General features: G+C 36.8%; 1 protein-coding gene and 1 long non-coding RNA gene across 14 annotated transcripts in view; one reads left to right on the top strand and one right to left on the bottom strand.

The window, feature by feature from the left end:
• Positions 1-26: 26 nt before the first annotated feature.
• On the top strand, positions 27-12,289 carry LOC111608370. The gene is made up of 3 exons (XR_002752629.1): positions 27-64; positions 311-490; positions 12,208-12,289. It is a non-coding gene; the product is annotated as an uncharacterized LOC111608370 (long non-coding RNA).
• Positions 6,230-17,637, bottom strand: part of LOC102216416 (pleckstrin homology domain-containing family A member 7) — an 80,684-nt gene continuing 69,276 nt past the window's right edge. For 12 of the 13 annotated variants that reach the window (XM_023332185.1, XM_023332184.1, XM_023332174.1 and 9 more), the window contains 5 exons: positions 14,500-14,727; positions 13,200-13,333; positions 12,285-12,433; positions 8,920-9,090; positions 6,230-6,877 (listed from right to left, as the gene is read on the bottom strand). In XM_023332185.1, the coding sequence (XP_023187953.1) occupies positions 8,945-9,090; positions 12,285-12,433; positions 13,200-13,333; positions 14,500-14,727 (657 nt within the window). In that variant the 3' untranslated portion in view covers positions 6,230-6,877; positions 8,920-8,944. The remainder of the gene's footprint in view (positions 6,878-8,919; positions 9,091-12,284; positions 12,434-13,199; positions 13,334-14,499; positions 14,728-17,637) is intronic. The other variant, XM_023332177.1, reaches the window with a different exon arrangement.

The following is a 17,637-nucleotide window of genomic DNA, read 5'->3' on the forward strand; positions in this document are numbered from 1 at the left end:
ATCACAGAGCTGCTGCTCCACAAACCCTTCTTCTCCGGAAGCCCTCATTTATTTTATCTGAAAGGTGAAATGTGAGGAAGTTTTTTGTTTTTTTTTTCTATAGAAAAGAAATAGACGTACCTTTATGAACTTTTTCTACACTTCAGTAATTACTGGAGCAGATAAGAGAGAGTCTGACGAGAAAAATAAAAATATATAAATATATATAACTATGGTTCTGTACAAATTTTGACAGTGTTTTTTTTTTTTCCTTCCCCCATATCCACACATGGTGGTTCATATGTGGTCTCTCTTTTTTCTTCTAATGCAGTTTCCTAAAGCAGCGGGCGTTTCTTTCATTTCCCGGACCACAGCGCTGGTTGAACGTGCCTCATGCGCCACCTTTTGGACTCGGAGAGAAAAAACACCTGCAGGTGCGATTCATCCTTCAAAATCAGATGTTTGGAAACGAGAATCAGTCAGCGCACTTTGGGCCTTGTGATTTTTGAAGGTAAAGTTTATTCTGTTTTAATCGTGGTTGTGCAGAAAATTACATATTTTTTGTGTCTCTTTAGAAACGTGGCTTCAATTTTTTTTAAATATAATTTACTCTCAATACAGTGTTGCAAACTAAAATTTAGCTTTTATCTTCGAAAAACCCACTGGCACCTGCTTATAGGTGCTCAGCACACGATGAAGTCCAGTCATGGATTGTGTTGAGCAGCTGAGCATAGGCCAGGAAATGCCTATGTTTTTTGTATTCTAAAAACAAAAAACAAACAAACAAAAAACAAATACAGGCCTACTATTTTTAAGTAAGGGGCTGCATGGCTTCCTCTTTGCAGCTCGGATGGTAGTGCAGGGCTGCATGAGGAGCAAAAAAAAAAAAAAGACAGTCCAACTTGTTGGGGGGTAAGGCAGACACATTTGCATACCCTGTGAGTCTTTGATGCATCTTCAGCTTCAAGTCTAGCCCATAAATATTTGAAAAGGAGAGTGCATGAAAATCAACATTTTTGTTACATTAAATTAACATGTGTTCTTCCCCCTGTTCTGCATGGTTAATTAGAGAACACCATTCAGTCAGTGAGTGTGGACGGGTGGGGGCTGAGCAGGGGGGTGGGGGGGGCTGCACTTTGATTACTGTGCAGATGGAACAGGTTTTTTTTTTCTTTTTTTTTAAAGAAAGGTGGGCTGCCGATTCATGCTTCATGCTCACAGGATACAGAGATGAGTGTTTTCAAAAAGATTTTAAAGTCATCTTTGCAATCCACCCCGTTCACGTCAGTGTTCACTTCTAATGAGAAAAAAAAACCACCCTTTGACCCCTGAAAGATAGGTATTTATAAGCACTACATATATGATAATTAATCATTAATAATACATTCTGCTGAAGCTCCGTAGACAAAAATAATTATGAACATATGTTTCACTCGTGAGCCCTTTTCTGAACATTGGAACTGGTCAGGTCTCTATTTGAAACAGGCATAGTTAAAATTAGATCATATAAATTATGAAAACACTTCCTGACATCACAGTGTCATGAGAAATAACACATGGCTTTGTAGTGCTGCACTCCATTATGACTTTAAATCCCCTTCCGATATGCTCATTTCGCTCATTGGCTGTTTTGTATAAAAACAGCCAATGACAATTACCTCTGGACCTTACAGTTCTGCTCTACACATCGAGAGCACAACTCTATTTTTGTGTGTTGTGGCCTAAAATAAAAAACTGTTTTCCATAATCCAAGAAGATCTTCAATAACAAACAATTTAATGATTTTTCTTTAACAACTAAAAAGACTCTGGCCTTTATGGAGGGGGGAGACCACTTTGCTCTCTGTCAAGATGTAGTCGTATAAGAACAAAATCTAGAAAGTCAACATGACCTCCTGGAAGCCGGCGCGTGCAATTGCCTCCAACAGCATTTGCATTCATGCAAATCATCTCCCTCCCAATTGGACTTGGAGTGTGGTGGGATGCTCTGTTCTCATTAGCTGACCCAAATCTCTTCCTCGTAACTCTGGATTTCATCAAAGTTTAGTCAGGATCTAATATTTCCTTTCAAGTTAACAGCGAACCACTGATACATCGTGTTGAAATAAGGAGCGCAACATGCCAATTCTAATTATATAGTTATCAAGGACAACTTCCCATAGCTTGTGCCAGTGATAATATAAATGCGAATTCATGCAAAAATGTGAACCGGTGAATCTTGATCAGTAATATAGCGGAATACATTTTGAGAAAAAAAAAAAAAACTCTTCTTTTCTTCAAGTATAAAAGTGCCAACAAGCACATGTGAAATTTCCCTGTGCAGCTACAAAGTTAAAACATTTGGTTCCAGTTGAACACATTTGCAAATTGTAGCACCTTATACTCGCAGGAGTCTTGCTATTTTTGCTGTTACAAAATTTTTTTTAAAAAGACATATGTCACTATACTCTAGATTTTAAAATACAAGATACGATTCACTTCCTTTTTGTGCTTAAGTCACAGGCTCTTGTAGATTTCCTCACTGTGGCTTAGTGCGAGTATATGTGTATGGGGAGCTGCTAGATTAAACAGAAGGGCCCAGGGGCATTTGGTTCATTTGCAAAGCAATTGCTTTTATGTACAAAGAGCCCAATTCACTGTAGGTATTGTAAAAGCTTCCCACTTAAGGAACACAAGATTGTTCATTCATTGTTTAAAAAATAGAGCAACGTCTCCACTTGCACTTAATCATTTATGCAAGACAAATTGTATTCTCAGACTCGTTTTATTCATAATAACCAATTAACAATATAAAACACAAATAAGTTGTAAGACGCATAACTTTTAAAAGCAAAAAAAGAGGCTTTGAAAGCAGATATTCTAATTTCTGCTTGCAGCTAGGGCAGCCTGACTTCTATTCAGCCTCCCCTCTATTCTTTTTATAGCATGCACACACGATCGGAAGAATATTCAGTGGTTCCTCACGCTTAAATAATTTAACCCATTCCATTTCTTACATATTAAAAAATGTACCGCGTGTGAAACTTAAAAAAAATGATAAAACAGCATAAAATACCCTTTTGAAATCAAAGCACCTATTGCATCGCCTCTCTTGGTTTTGTATTTTGCACAATTGGTCCACCGTCTCAGATCCCAACAGTGTGCGCAGAGAAGGCGCCCAGCTGTATTAACAATGTTATTTATGTGAGGGGAAATAGGTATCACTGGGAATCACTGTCTGATTTCTCCTCTCCCTCCTGCCACCATGGGAAAACTATGAATATGTTACAAATTCTTTGTGCTGCGTAGCGAACAACACAGACCTGAGAACAAGGTCAGACTCCTCGGTGTGGTGTCAAGACGCTCCCTACTCTCAGTCAAACAACATAAAAGGGAACAAAATAAAAAAACAAAAAAACTCAAATAAGTCAATATCAATTTAAGCAAACTCCAAACAATGATACAAGGCTCTTTCAGTTCAGGATTTTAAATGAGACATTTTATTTACTGCTACTCATCATATTTTATTTACATGTGCTCAAACTCCTCTCAAACAAACATCCCTGTCAGGATGCTGAGCAGCGGTCTCTCCTCCTCTGAAAAGAGAAGCCAGTAAGTATTTAGTAAAGGATTAATGCGGGAGGCCTTGATTGCGTTTAACAGAACAGGAACCAATTAGCATAATAGGCCCTCTTTTATTCTCTTTGAAGTCCAGAGCATAGAATAACAAATGTATATGAACCACCAGCCAAACGTCAATACATGGAAATGCCACAATTCTCAGAGGAGGGTCTTGGGCAATTTTTTTTCTTCTTTTTGTTTTTTTTTTGCAGAAGGAGGGAAAAACATCCCAACTTATTGCAAAATAAGCAGTACAGAAGATATGATTGGTCTTCTAGGAACCAGGGCTAGCAGGCTCTGTGGGGGCCCCCCAATCCTGGAGGAGAGATGGGAGCAGAGAAGATGCAGCTGCTGAGGGAGGTGCATCCTTTCTCTCAGGTGTTTTCAAAGCCTCACCCCGATGTGAAGTAGCAAGAATAATTACTCTCCAATTAAGGATAAAGACATCACTTGGGAGGGAACACAAAAGGCTTTCTGAGCAGAGCAGGGTGAGGGCATTACATCGGTTAAAAGAAGTGCATCACATCCGATCCGTAAATGCGGGGCGGGGGGGATTCATAAGGAGTGCAAAGTGATAAATATTTGTGCTGAAAGCTGCAATATTCTGCAACAGCGGCACGTGTACTCCTTCTATTTAAGAACACATTCCATATTATTTTCCTTTTGAACCTGAAAGTTCAATATTTCTCAGAGCTTTCTTTTACAATTGCAATGTGGAGAGATAGTTCATGATTTAAAGATATGAAATCTGTGCTTCAAGAATCCAGAGTTATTAGCATCTACCTTCTCAGTTGAAAATACACGGAATTAAAAATGCCTTTTGAGATGGAGAACGCTTTGAACTTAAGAAACATTTCAAGAAGCCCCTCTCTCTTTTTTGTATTGAAAGTTCACCTCCTTTGAGCATGCCATAGTTTGGTTCTCCTTTTTTCAAATAATAGAATGAAGTTTAATGGGTCAAGGCAATCAATGTGAAAGTTCAAAGAGAATCTTGGAGCTGAGTTGTGAAGAGTGCGCAGTTTGTACTTACTCTTTGTACATGATTTGAATAAAAATATAGCTGATAAACAGCATTAATGAAACATAATGAGGAGAAAATCACTTCTTTAGGTGGAAAGTTAAGATTCAAGTTGAACTTATAGGTTTGGGGTATGAGAAAATGAATGCTGGGAAACGGTTATAGAGATAGTCTTTTCAGGCATCACATCCTGACAAAAATCCCCCTTGGAATTACAGATTATCTAAGATTATGTGTTGATGATTTTTATTCATTTTTACACTTACCCCTACTTCCTTATATGCAGCATTTTCCGCAATCTTTGGCTTCCATAGCAAAAGGTGGTTGTGTAAAAAGCATTAAAATAAGTTGTTTTTGAAGACAAGGACAGCCAAGGAAGCCATTCTTTACAGCATTTCAATTACAATGATATTTTATCTTCCATAAAACCATCCTGCTCATCATGCGTAAGACAAACCTGGATCATTGCCCAACCTTGTTTTTCAGAGTTCCATTGTTTCAAATTGTAGTTTTAAACATGTCTGCAAATATTGTGAAATTAAAAGAGCAAATAAAGGATTTACAGGTTGTGTTTGGAGAGAAACCTCTTGGAAGTCCAACTGTCCTGTTCATTTGGAAATTGTAGCTCCTTGTAAAACTGTAACGGATCCTTCGGTCAGTCATATTGTAACAATTTTTAAACACCTTTCTTCTTCTACTACTGTTGTAAAATGTCTATCGGAATAAAGTGCTTATAAAACTTAATATTTACAGGAAATATCAAGTATATCAGGAACTACTAGGAAGTTTTCTTGTTATTCTCATTTGGTGGCTTACAGGGAGTGGCATTATGAAAAATGAACTTTTTTTATTCTTTCATGCTTGTTTGAGAAATCCTTAAATCTCCTCTGGCAGCCACTTGGGGGTGCCTAAACGCTTGGATCTCTCCCCCTTGCTTTTCTTACTGAGCTCCATCAGACTAGTGGCAGCAGTAATTAGCAAACAATGAAACTCTGAGTGCGGTGAGCTCATCATATGAACTACATCTCAGGCCAACACCCCTAAGAAAGGCTGTAAATGGTATAATGGAGACACATCGTTGTGATAACATACGGAAAACAGAGTGTTGGAAAGAGCAGGAGCTTCTTAAAGAGACAGAGGCCAATTTCAAGGCATCAAATCACTGTATATTTCAAACATCTCATATATACAGCATTTGAATTTATTATAACATGTTTTCAGACATATTTAGGGGCATCATATACACATAAATACCATAAGTATTAAAGAACATTAAGATTATGAGGTTTTTTTTCTTCCTAATATTTAGCTCCATTGCTACACGTCCAAGAGTCAGGACAAGTTTGTTCCACATTTAAGGAAACAACTTGACACACCCCAAAAAAACAAAATCCACTCTCTGGTCACCACCAGATGTGAATTGTGAGCCGCACGCTGGTACAGTTCATAGAACTGCTGCCTTGCATGAAAAATGTTCTGTGTCTTATATTGCGATTGACAAGATAATCAAAGTTTCTTTTTCTTTTTGCCAATACTCACATAAGCTTGTAAGATATTTCCATTCACTATAAATGTCTCATTCAAATAAATGTGGATAATAGTCAAAAACGAAATAAATATAATGAATCAGATGCTGTGTTAAGATCTTTAATATTCACATCTTTATAAATCTCAGTCATTCAACCTTCCCACAAAAAAATATGTTAAAGGTTTTCATCCTGACATAAACAAAAATATGCCTAAGGAAGCCTGGCAGTGCTACATGTACTGTACATACACAGAAGATCTCATATAGCTTGGTGTAAGAATATTAATGACAGAAAAATACTATTTTTATTATGCATTTTGACAGGTTCTCTGTTAAACATTCTCCAGCTGGTCAAAAAAGGGTTGGATTCAATGACCAGAGGGAGAGAGAGAGAGAGAAAGAGAGAGAGAGAAATATTGTTGTAAGAGGATGAAACAATGTACAACTGAAAAAGTGCAATAAATTGTAGAAAATACTTTTTATTATTTATGAGTTTAACATATCTTATACACTTTGATAGTTAATAAGCATATCAGCTCTCGTAGCTTCAGCCTGTCTCCAGAAAATGCTTTCAGCAGCAAGAAACACACTAGAAGAGTGAGTCCTGAGTAAGCCTCAGGTTAAAACTTTACCATTGGGGTTTTTTCCATTGCTGCATTTTAAGGTGTCCAAAATAAAAGGATGTCCTCTCTTCTTGGAGAAGTCAGTCATCTGTTTGTGAAGCAGCACCTCAGTCTCCAGATATCGCTTGAGCTGAGAAGTAACAAGAAAAAGCAAGTTAGTAAATACGAGAAACGATTTTCAGGATTCAACATACTTATTAAACACAATAAAATACTTGTGACTCAAAGGTTTTAGAACTTTTCAATGGGGTTTTAGCTCGGCAAATTATTATCAGGACTTCATCTGATAAGCTGACACAAAGAAAAATCTTTAATATTCATTCTGTAAAGTGTAAGAAAGAATCACCTCTGATAGTTTTTAAAGGTAAATACAATTGAGACGGATGCCCTCTACAGGAATTTTGTGTTTTATCCTTGAATAAATCTGTACAACCTCCATGTGTTGGCATCTCTGAAAAAGATGTGCTAAACAATTGAAAATAACTTCCAGTCTTTTATTAAAACTCCATTATCTCACTCATTAAGAGAAATCTGTGTGGTGGCAAGACTGTGTGGTGGTAAGACTGCCCTGTTTCTCCACTATCACAATTTTTAAAACTTTTCATTATTCCTCAGACTAGACACAGGAAGGTTTAGACATGTAGTTATTTTCCGGTAGCCATTTCCTGTCTTTCTTGAACGGCATGTTCTCTTGTCTTTCCCATTTTAAAGACTGCCTACTTACATGGAAAGGAGCAAGGCAATTGTGTGTTATTATTGATGAAAATACAAATAAAACAGCAAAGCTTTATTTTACAGAAATTATGTGCTACTAAGTGTACTGAATTTCATGAATATACTAAAACCCCCAAGTTTTTAAAAATTTTCCAGAAGAACATTATGCTGTAGCAAATATATATACGTATATATATATATATATATATATATATATATATATATATATATATATATATATATATATATATATATATATATATATATATATATGTATATATACAGGTTTGAGGTGTTAATAAACATGGAAGGTGCTGAAGATTTCATACACAGGGTTTGGATTTTAGGAAATGGACACACAACTGTGAAATTTTAATGCAACACTTACAATCCCAACAAACGTAAAAAAAAAACAAAACAAACAAAAAAAAAACTTTAAGGCAGTGGGTTGAAAAAGAATAAAACAATTTCTTTTAAAGTTAGAAAAACAACACATTTGAAATAAAATATTCGAATCTGAAAAAAAAAGAGTTCAAGAGAATTAAACTACTTTAAACAAAAAGTTAGAAAAAGAATCAGTGCATCACAACTGTCACAAACAGAAACTAAGATATTCTTTTTTTTTTTTGAGAGATGGCCATCTCATTTTCATCCAAAAAGTAAACTTCATGGTTAAATCTACCAGGAGTAGAAATCATTTTGGGCTTCACTATAAAGTCCGTCATCTGATCCTCAGTATTGAATGGTATAATGTCTTCAACCAGATGAAAACTGTATTGCATTGACTTAATAGGCATTAATCAATTTATCAATAATTGTATACAAATTTCAAAGAATCACATATGTAATTTGACATTTCTTTGTTAAGAAAATATTACTAATCCTTTTAGAAAATTATTAAAAGGAAGAAAAAATAATTTGCAATACTTGTTTTATGTCTGAAAGATTTTTTAAAACTTTTTTTTACTTTGTAAGTGATAAGACAAGCTGTCTTTGTGCATTTACAGTAACAACAGTGTTAGATTTTTTTTTCTGACTTATCGATGCCGTGCTACAGATGGGGAGCTAATTGGTGCTGAGGAATGCAGCTGTGCTGAAGACTGAACTGTCAAAGTGCTAAATCAAAAGGTGTCTCCTTTTGTTAATTACACACAATGCTACAAGCAGGCATGTTCTTCTGAGACCTTTTCTCCCATCAACCACCCATAAATATTTTGGCAGCAGTACAAAAAGAAAGAAAAGAACAATTTACACACAATTATCACAGTGGGATGGGCAGACTGCCTGCAGATGTTTGTTTTGATTATAATGGGAGCAGACGCAGGGCTTCCCCAATCCCAACAAGACGTGCTTCCTCCAATCACAACACAGCAGCAAGCATGAAGCTTTTCAGTCTCAGACAAGTAGTGATTCCTCCAGAATGTTAGAGCGTCTTTAAACATGCAATTAGGGTCTTACTTTGTTTTTGTTTTGTTTTTTCACGTTAGACAAAAGTGTAGTGAATCCCGTTGTTTAGAGGAGAGGGAGGCGCCACGGATACAGTAGGAAGAGGAGGAGGCGGAGGAGGAGGAGGCAGCGGAGGAGGAAGGGGCGGGGGAGGAGGGGTGGGCAAGTTAACCTGTGGTGGAACTACAAGGAGGACAAAAGGAGAAGAGAGAGAAAACAAGACTAGTGGTTAGTCATCTGAGTTAGTCAATAACCTGAGGGATGCATTGCACTTAAAAGCACAAAATGTGTTCTGAAAGGAAACAGCTGTCAGAGTTTTTCGTCTTTGTCAAATATAAGGATACTTTATATAAATGTCGCCTGGAGCGGATATAAAAGTGTACACAACATTGTTAAAATTGCATTTTTTATATAATAAAAAAGATCAACATATGTAATTCCACAATATTTTTCACATGTAATGCCTTTTATGTTCTGTATAATCAATAACCTGAAAGCATATATATATATATATATATATATATATATATATATATATATATATGACAAACAAATATGAAAATAAAATAAAAAACACTTAAATGTCCTGGTTGAATAACTGTGCAAATCCTTAACGTAGTATTTCGTTGAAGCATATTTTTATTTGATCTCAGCATTCTCGTCTTTTATTTTGAGAAAAACTTCAGATGTCCTAGCAGGATTTTCTTAACCTTTGCTCGTTTACATCACATATCTGGAGTCATAGTTCTGGAGGTTGAAGATATCAAAATGATCTCACTGTACAAAGGGATCAGTCGGGAGCAGGGTAAAAATAAACCTACAATGTCATGCAATAAAGCCAGTTTGCATTATTCAATTCAATCAGTCAGAAATATTTCAGTAACTTTTGCAAGGCACACTGGGTAAATACTGTTTTTGGGACACTGGTGGACTGAATCAAAGGCTGCTTCAATGAAGTATCAGACTAGGATGTGCACCCTTATGCAAAAACCTTAATGTAGCTTTGTCATTTTTTACATTTCCCTCCTAACAACTTGGATGATTTTGAAAGGACTTTTACAGAACAAAGGCCACGTTAAATGTTGTAAAACGTTTTACAGTGTTGTCAAGAAATATAACATGTAAATAGCAAAATAGATGTAACCATGTGATTCTAAGCACTTTGGTACATGAATATGAACTGTGCTTGATTAATTCCATCCATTATCTGAACAGGTTTAACATTACAGGGTTGCGAGGGCGGCTGCTGCCTCTACAAGTTGCCAGTTTACCGCAGTTTGATAATAGCTTGTAAAAATGAAAGATATTATTTTCACTAAGTTGTTGCTATGTTTTCATTTTACAACTGAGAGATAAATAATTATTTCAGTGTTATGACTGGTAATAAATGAGTTATAATTAGATTAGAAGGTCACTAGTATAAAAAACAATCTTTATGGATCCATTTGTATTATTCATAGTTAATATACTCACATTGCCCAACAATTAATTATGTCAATTTATCAATAGCTTAAAACACACAACCACAAATTATAAATTGTAGAAAAAGTATATTATAGGACAAGTGCAATGTTTTAATTAAAACAGGAATGTCTGGATTTTAGGATTATGACTGTTGACTCCTGTGTACGTTTAGAAAATGTGTTTGAGTTTCCTTTCATGAAAATCAATCAGCTTTGTCTCATAAAATCTTTTTTTAAAAGTAGCAAATTGATAAATAGCTCTTCGGGATTCGTTGGTCAAATTGACTTAATTTTTAGAACATTTTGACGACTACTTTTTATTTGTAACAGGTCGTTCAGTACTTGGTTATCTCTCGTTTTAAAACTCTTTCCTCTTAAATGTGTTACATTTTTGTATGAAGTTTTAGACTCTTACTTTAGTGTCTATATTTAGTCTTTAATTTAGCTGTTTTTTCGTGTCTTGTTTCAGTTCCCATGTATTCATTTAATTTGTCAATTTCCCTCAGCAAATCAGTTCAGATCGTCTCTCCGCTGCACTGAACTCTGCTCATTGCTTTCACCTCATTCTCATGTCACTGATCTCAGGTCAACCTCTATGTTGACCTATGTGCATGTTATTTCTACTTACTGCTATTATACTTCTACTTTATTTAACGCTCTGCTGAGCATGCATGCCTTTACTGCTTAAACCATTTTATTTAATACGACACCATTTAGAAACAGATTTCATAACTTCAGCCTGTCACGTACAATGAAAACAAAAGATTTCATTTAGTTTCTCTCAGATTAAATCTTGCGAGAACGAGACTTATTTCATAGCAATTGTCTGCAGCATCAGTTATATAGCAATAAATCAATGCAAAGAGTGCTAGCTTAACACTCCTGACAAGTTAACATATAGAGGAAATTGATTTTTTTTTTTTGGGCTATTTATGTATTAACAGCTTGAGCAATCCAAAACACCTTTGTCATATCTCCTGTATATAATTGCAGTGATGAATATTGCCGCTTTATGGCAGAGGAACTGAAATCTGCCATGCGTGCTGCTGTGAAAAAGTCTCTTCTTTAAATTCATGAGTTTGAAAGTGCACCAACAGACCTCACTTTAACACCAAAGGCAGAGAAAGTCATTGATTCAGTCTGCGCTGACAAGATGCCACCGGTTATATTCTCTGGCATTTCTGTATGCTGGAAATAATGTTATAATTGTTGACTTTGCTTCACTGTGCATATTAAGCTTCCACACACGCTGACAGCTTGAGTGTTACCGCGTGTGACAGATATATGCGTGCGTTTTTGTGTCTGTGTGCGTGCGCGCGCGTGTTGCCGGCGAGGCAGACAGACTGACAATCTGCTGCAGCGAGAGTGAAAATTAACTCGCCTGTCTGCTGAAGAGTATGAAAGAGATGAGATGTGAGTGTAGCGTCTTTTATGCAGGTTCAGAGCTGCGTTCAAAGCGGCAGCAGTGACATGCAGATGGAGAGCAGAGTTTGACTGGGCCCATTGATCAGCACACAAAATGGCCTCATCAAGCGATTCCTCCCCTGTCTAAAAGATCCTACACAGATTGCAATTAGAGACTATCTGCACTCGTAATAAGAAATAATATTCACTTATTAAGAAATGAACAGCCTTATTGCTTGACTCTGCACCTTACGCCCCTCTCATCAATCCAGCTTTCTTGAAAGGCTGCTTTCCTTCCCTGATTCCTTCCACCCCTCTCCCAGTTTGGTGCCAGGAGAAATTTTGCTCAAACTGTCAGCATTGCTGCTCTTTATCGGTCTGAAATCCACGCTAATTATTTCTGTAAATGTTTGTGTGTTGTAATTCTTTACAGTGCAAAGATTTACGACCGACACCTACTCACAGGTTCCAGGGGCCAGATAATAATCCAGATTCATACAAGTGACCAACCTGCCACAAGTTTGCTCTTCAGCGAAGCCTCTGAGGCCAGAGCGTAGGACATGGTGATGATCCTCTCCTGCTCCTGCAGAGCAGAGTCAAGCGCCACCTGTCCCACCTCGGGTTTCTCCACAGACACCGCTGGAGTTATGTTTTGCACGCTGTCCATAAAAAGATGAACATGATAACAGTGTGGTTAGAAATGTTTTAATTGAAAGGTTTACTAGGTTATATTTGGAATTTTGCTTGTGTTGTTCATTCAACTGGAGAGTTTTAACTGTAAACAATGCTCTTGATCCTTTTCTAGAACATAATTTTAGACAATGTTAATAAAATATGTTAATGAATTTCAGAGATCACTATATCGGCAACTATCTGAAGACTTGTTGAAGATTTGGGTCTGATTTGATATCCAATGTCATAATCAAGTACAACATGAAATAATTCTGTTTGATTTTACTTTCATAAGGTTATGCAACCTGGTATTATTCCTGATTCTTTTCTACCAATCACAATACAAATAAAACAAAAAACAATCATACTGATAAAAGAATCTACCAAGTAGGACCTGATCAAAATTCTGCAGTTACCTGGTTCTTACTACCATGTACTGCCTGAATCAGTTCGATAATTAAATTACCGAACTGAGTTAAATGTGTGATGAACTGGAAATTCCCATAACCCAAATCATTTGTCCCTCTGAAAACCCAAATTGGGAAATGTTAAAACAACATGGGGTTCCGAGTCTAAGACACACAGTGAATCAAGTTATCTTGTTATGCTATACTGCCTTTAATCTGTCACCTCTTCAAACTCGATGTTTGGAAAACATCTAAAAACCCTAAGGCAACATCATTATGATCATCATCATTAGCTAAACTTAAAACAGAATTTCAGCATAATCTAGCTAGAAAGCAGCTTGGGTACCTTGACTTTGCCAAAATGCTTTTGATACGCTCCACCTTCCGATGACGTTCTTCCACTTCTTGAGGACTGAGTGGATCCTCAGGCTCTGAATCCACATAGCGCTCTGGGATCAACACTTTCTGAGGCTTGCACAGCTAAAAGATTGAGGCCGAGATAAAGTTCAAAATCACAAATTAGTAAGAACTAAAAATTAGAATAGAATATAATAGAGCAATCCTTTATTTGTTCCCAATGAAAAAATTTCCTCTATATCGGCAGCAAGGAGACAATCAAATAGATACAATGTTCACACCATAAAAATAATAGAAACAAAATAAAAAGTACAAGTATAAAATATGTTATTGTTCCTTATATGGGATAGTAAAAATAATTAATAAGAAAATTGAATGTGTGAAAAACATGTGATAGATAAGTTTGTTTCTGATTTTAACTACTACTGCCATCTTTTGAAATAAAGTGCCTAGTACAGGTGGAGTGTTGCAGGACTGCTTACTCTGACGTACATCTAATGCAGTACATAAAAAATGAAGGCATGAATTAAAGCGTCTTCATCCAAAAAAAACATTCAGTGCTCTCCTGCTCATTTACCACCAGATTATCAAATGTTCTGCCACACAAATAGGCTCATTTTCTGCTTCTGTTTTCCCAAGCATCAGACTCCACAAATCTAACCCAAAAACAGAACGGTGAAACAGTAATCCCCCTTATTGATTTATTTTGTTTCTGCTTTTCTGTCAGACGTTTTTGTTTCAGATCAGCAAACAATTTTAAGATCAGCAAACAATTTTAAGTAGTGAACTGTGAACTAAATAAATACAAAAGGCAATTAGCAAATTATGATTTAACTTATCAAGGGAAAAGAAAATGTAATCCAAAGCAACCTGGCTTAACATGGAAATGTGACAGTCCCCTAAGCCTTATAGCTGGTTGTGCCACCCTTGGCACAACAGTTTTTTTTTTTTTTTTTACATCACTGTGAAAGAATTTCGAAAGAAAAGTAAGATATGAATTATTTGCTATATAGCTATTCAACAAGAAAAATAGCATTTGCATTTTTCTGATTTTATTTAACCTTCTATTAAGCACATGTTCTAAATGATGTGCTAATGCCAGTTAGTCAAAGATTATTTTTAAGATTCAAAAGAGAATTCAGAATTTAAATCTCTATGTAAGAAGAATGTCTTAAGGAGATTTGGGCCATGCAGTTTTTTTCACTTCATGTTCACAGTATTCATGTTCCGATAAAAGTCCCGTCTTTTTCATTTCTTCTCTTTTCATAGATCAGAAAAGACCATGTTACCTCTTTGTTTAGGTCCAGGTCATACTCCAGCGGCTCCAGATCGACCTCATGCGTGGGAGGGGTTGTGGCCGTGGAGTGGAATGTCAGCCATTCATCGGACTGCGAGCGGGGTCTCTCTTTGTGCTCAGGGGGTCTTTCCTCCCCCTGGACACTCCTAACTGCCTGAGCCTCCTCCCCCTGAACGGCCCTCTCCAGTAACTGCAGGTCAAACTCCTGCTCCCTCTTCCACTGGACAGAAGAGACAGAGAGTGTGAAACAAATCACCGGGCGCTGTCTTCGGGTTGCATTGACTAAAAGTGAAAATGACTCGGCTCACGTGGCCTTACTAGATCAGACATCAGGTGTTTATAGTCCTTTCTTGATCTTAAAAGCTGATAAGGTTTTTATTCTTTTTTCTTTCTTTGGATGCAGTCAGAAATGAGAAACACAAGACACATGCATAGATGTACGCATGCATACATGAAAGTGAGAGATTTCAAAACACACTGCACTATGAAACTCATTGACAGTGATATAAGGAGAGCAGCTAAAATCCTATAGAAATAAACAGGATATAACACTAACAAAAGATTTAAAGCTGCAGAATGCAATTTTCACAAAAATGCGTTTTTTTATTGTTTTTCTACAATATTTGTTAAAGCTGTCACCATGTTGTGACAGGATGGTATGACACAGATAATCTGTGAAAAAAAATCAAGCTCCCCCACCTCCTCCCAGTGCTACAAAGGCGGTCTGCAGAAATGCACCATTCCCGACCAAAAACAACCACTCAGAGACAACCAATCATGCTCCTGTATGCGCTGCTCAATGTGCTAATGGCAGAGAAATAACTTACCATTAAAGAAAAACTGTTTATCCACCTTCATTGGTGGCAATGCTAACCAGCCTGAGCATTTGTGGCTCTCTATATTGTGGAAACTACCTATGGCGTAGGAGAGAGCAAGGGGGCGATGGGTGGAGGTGAGCAATATATGAGCATGATTGACAGCGCTAAAAAACCCTGATTGGTTGTTTCAGCCTGAATCGTGTATTTCTGCAGTTAGTACTGGGAGCACTGGAAGAAGGCAAAGGTGCTCTATGTTTTCTCACAGATTATTTGTCTTATACTACACTGTCCCCACATATGATAATACTGATGTAAAGAAATATTTTTCATAAAAGTTTCATACTGCAGCTTCACCAAATAAGACAATTTTGTGTGGTCATGGAAAAAAATCACTGCTTAAAAGAAAACGTGGCAATGAAAAATATTTAGAAAATGCTGTTTATTTATTTATTTTTTTTAGCAACATTCACATTTGAAAGAGAAAAGCGTTCTTCCAGTTACCAGATAAGACAGTTAAGCTACTTTTTGATATCAAACTGATTGACATCACCATTTGTTCCAAAAAGACTGGGAAATAGAACAGTACTAAGTCAGGATTCACAACTTCACATGCCCTCTTTTCATCTAGAAACAACAAAAAAAGAAAGCTATGAGGAAGTTGAGAGAAGTGGGCTTAATGCATGTTGAGGCATTAGTTAACATTCTGGTCAGTAGTTAAGTGGCTACTTTGATTCTCTTTCCATGCACACACACAACAGACACACACACACAAACCACACCAATGAGTGCTTGGATGCAATAGCAGTTAATTAATAAAGAGCAGGCTCTATTATCTAAATGAGAAGAGCAATGACTAATGAGCTGATGATATCCAGTACATCAACACTGTAATGGATTGAAAACACAACGCATGTTAGAGACACTCAGGATTGAATCTAAGTGACAAAATCAGTCAAGAACAAGATGAACGGATGGATAGCAATGACTGGATGGCACCAAGTGTTTTTATTGAAGATAATTAGTATTATTTGTTTTAAATAATTCAGTTAATCATATTTAACAGTTTTTAAATATTATCTAGGCACAGTATAAAGTATAACCATTTAGTACGTAGATATAGGTATCGACATTGCTATGCAAAAGTATGAATACCCCTTATTATTATCTTTGCCACACTACAATTACACATGTTCATGTTTCTATAAGAGAGTGCATGATTGTGATGTGTAAGGAAAATGCTGCATGATTTTCATTTTCCAATCGGGAATTTAAAAATGTCAGTGTGTAAATGTATAAAGTCCCATATACGTTTATGGTCCTAATGCACTTCAAGGAAAATCAATTGGTTTCAGATTAAAACCCTATGAATTTTTGTATAAACATAAATATGGTTGTTCTGTGAAGGCCTTCGAAGTTTGTCACAGAGCAATAGCGAACAAACGACATCATAACAATCAAGGAACACATCCCAGACTACTAATGAAGCAATTTGATTTCAAAATCCAAAAAAGGAAAATGTACGACACAATTGCAAATTGACAAAGACATGATCATTTAACTAAACTGACAGGATGGATAAGGATGACATTAAAAAGAGAAACAATCAAAAGACCCATGATAAAAGAGCTTCAGAGATCTACAGCTCAGGTGGGAGAAATATGTTGACAGGACAACTCTTAGTGCTGCACCCCACACATATGGTAATAATAGAAGAGTTTGCAAAGAGAAAGTCATTGCCATAAGAAATACCATTTAGTGCAAGTTTGCCACAAGCCATGTAGTGCTAACAGCAAATACACAGAAGAACGTTTTTTGTTTTTTTTCCCCTCCCCTCCAGGGGTTGTTTTTGTATGAAAGTAGGCTGATAGGAAAGGGGGAAGTAGAGGGGGGAAGACATGCGGTAAATGTCGCCGAGTCCAGGAATCGAACCCGCGACGGCCGCGTTGAGGACTCAAGGCCTTCAAACGTGGGTCGCGCTAACCACTACGCCACCATGGCACGCCAGAAGAAGAACTTTTTCTGCTCAATTTAAAACAATAATTAACTTTTCTACACCCACACTCAGAATACTGAGTGGTAGAAAATGAAGTAATACCTATCACTCTGAAAACATCATTGCCATGATGAAACATGTTAGCGACAGCATTATGATGCGGGGATTCTTTTCTTCAGCAGGGACAGCAAAGCTGGTCAGAGTTGCTGTGGTGATGGATGGAGCTAAACAGACACTGAGGCTGGAACAAAACAAGACTTAAAGCTGCAGCGAAGGTTCACCTTCAGAACCTTCACTGGTTCCAAAGGTGAACCAGCGA

The sequence above is a fragment of the Xiphophorus maculatus genome, chromosome 4, assembly GCF_002775205.1.
Source record: "Xiphophorus maculatus strain JP 163 A chromosome 4, X_maculatus-5.0-male, whole genome shotgun sequence".
NCBI classification, from domain to species: Eukaryota; Metazoa; Chordata; class Actinopteri; order Cyprinodontiformes; family Poeciliidae; genus Xiphophorus; species Xiphophorus maculatus.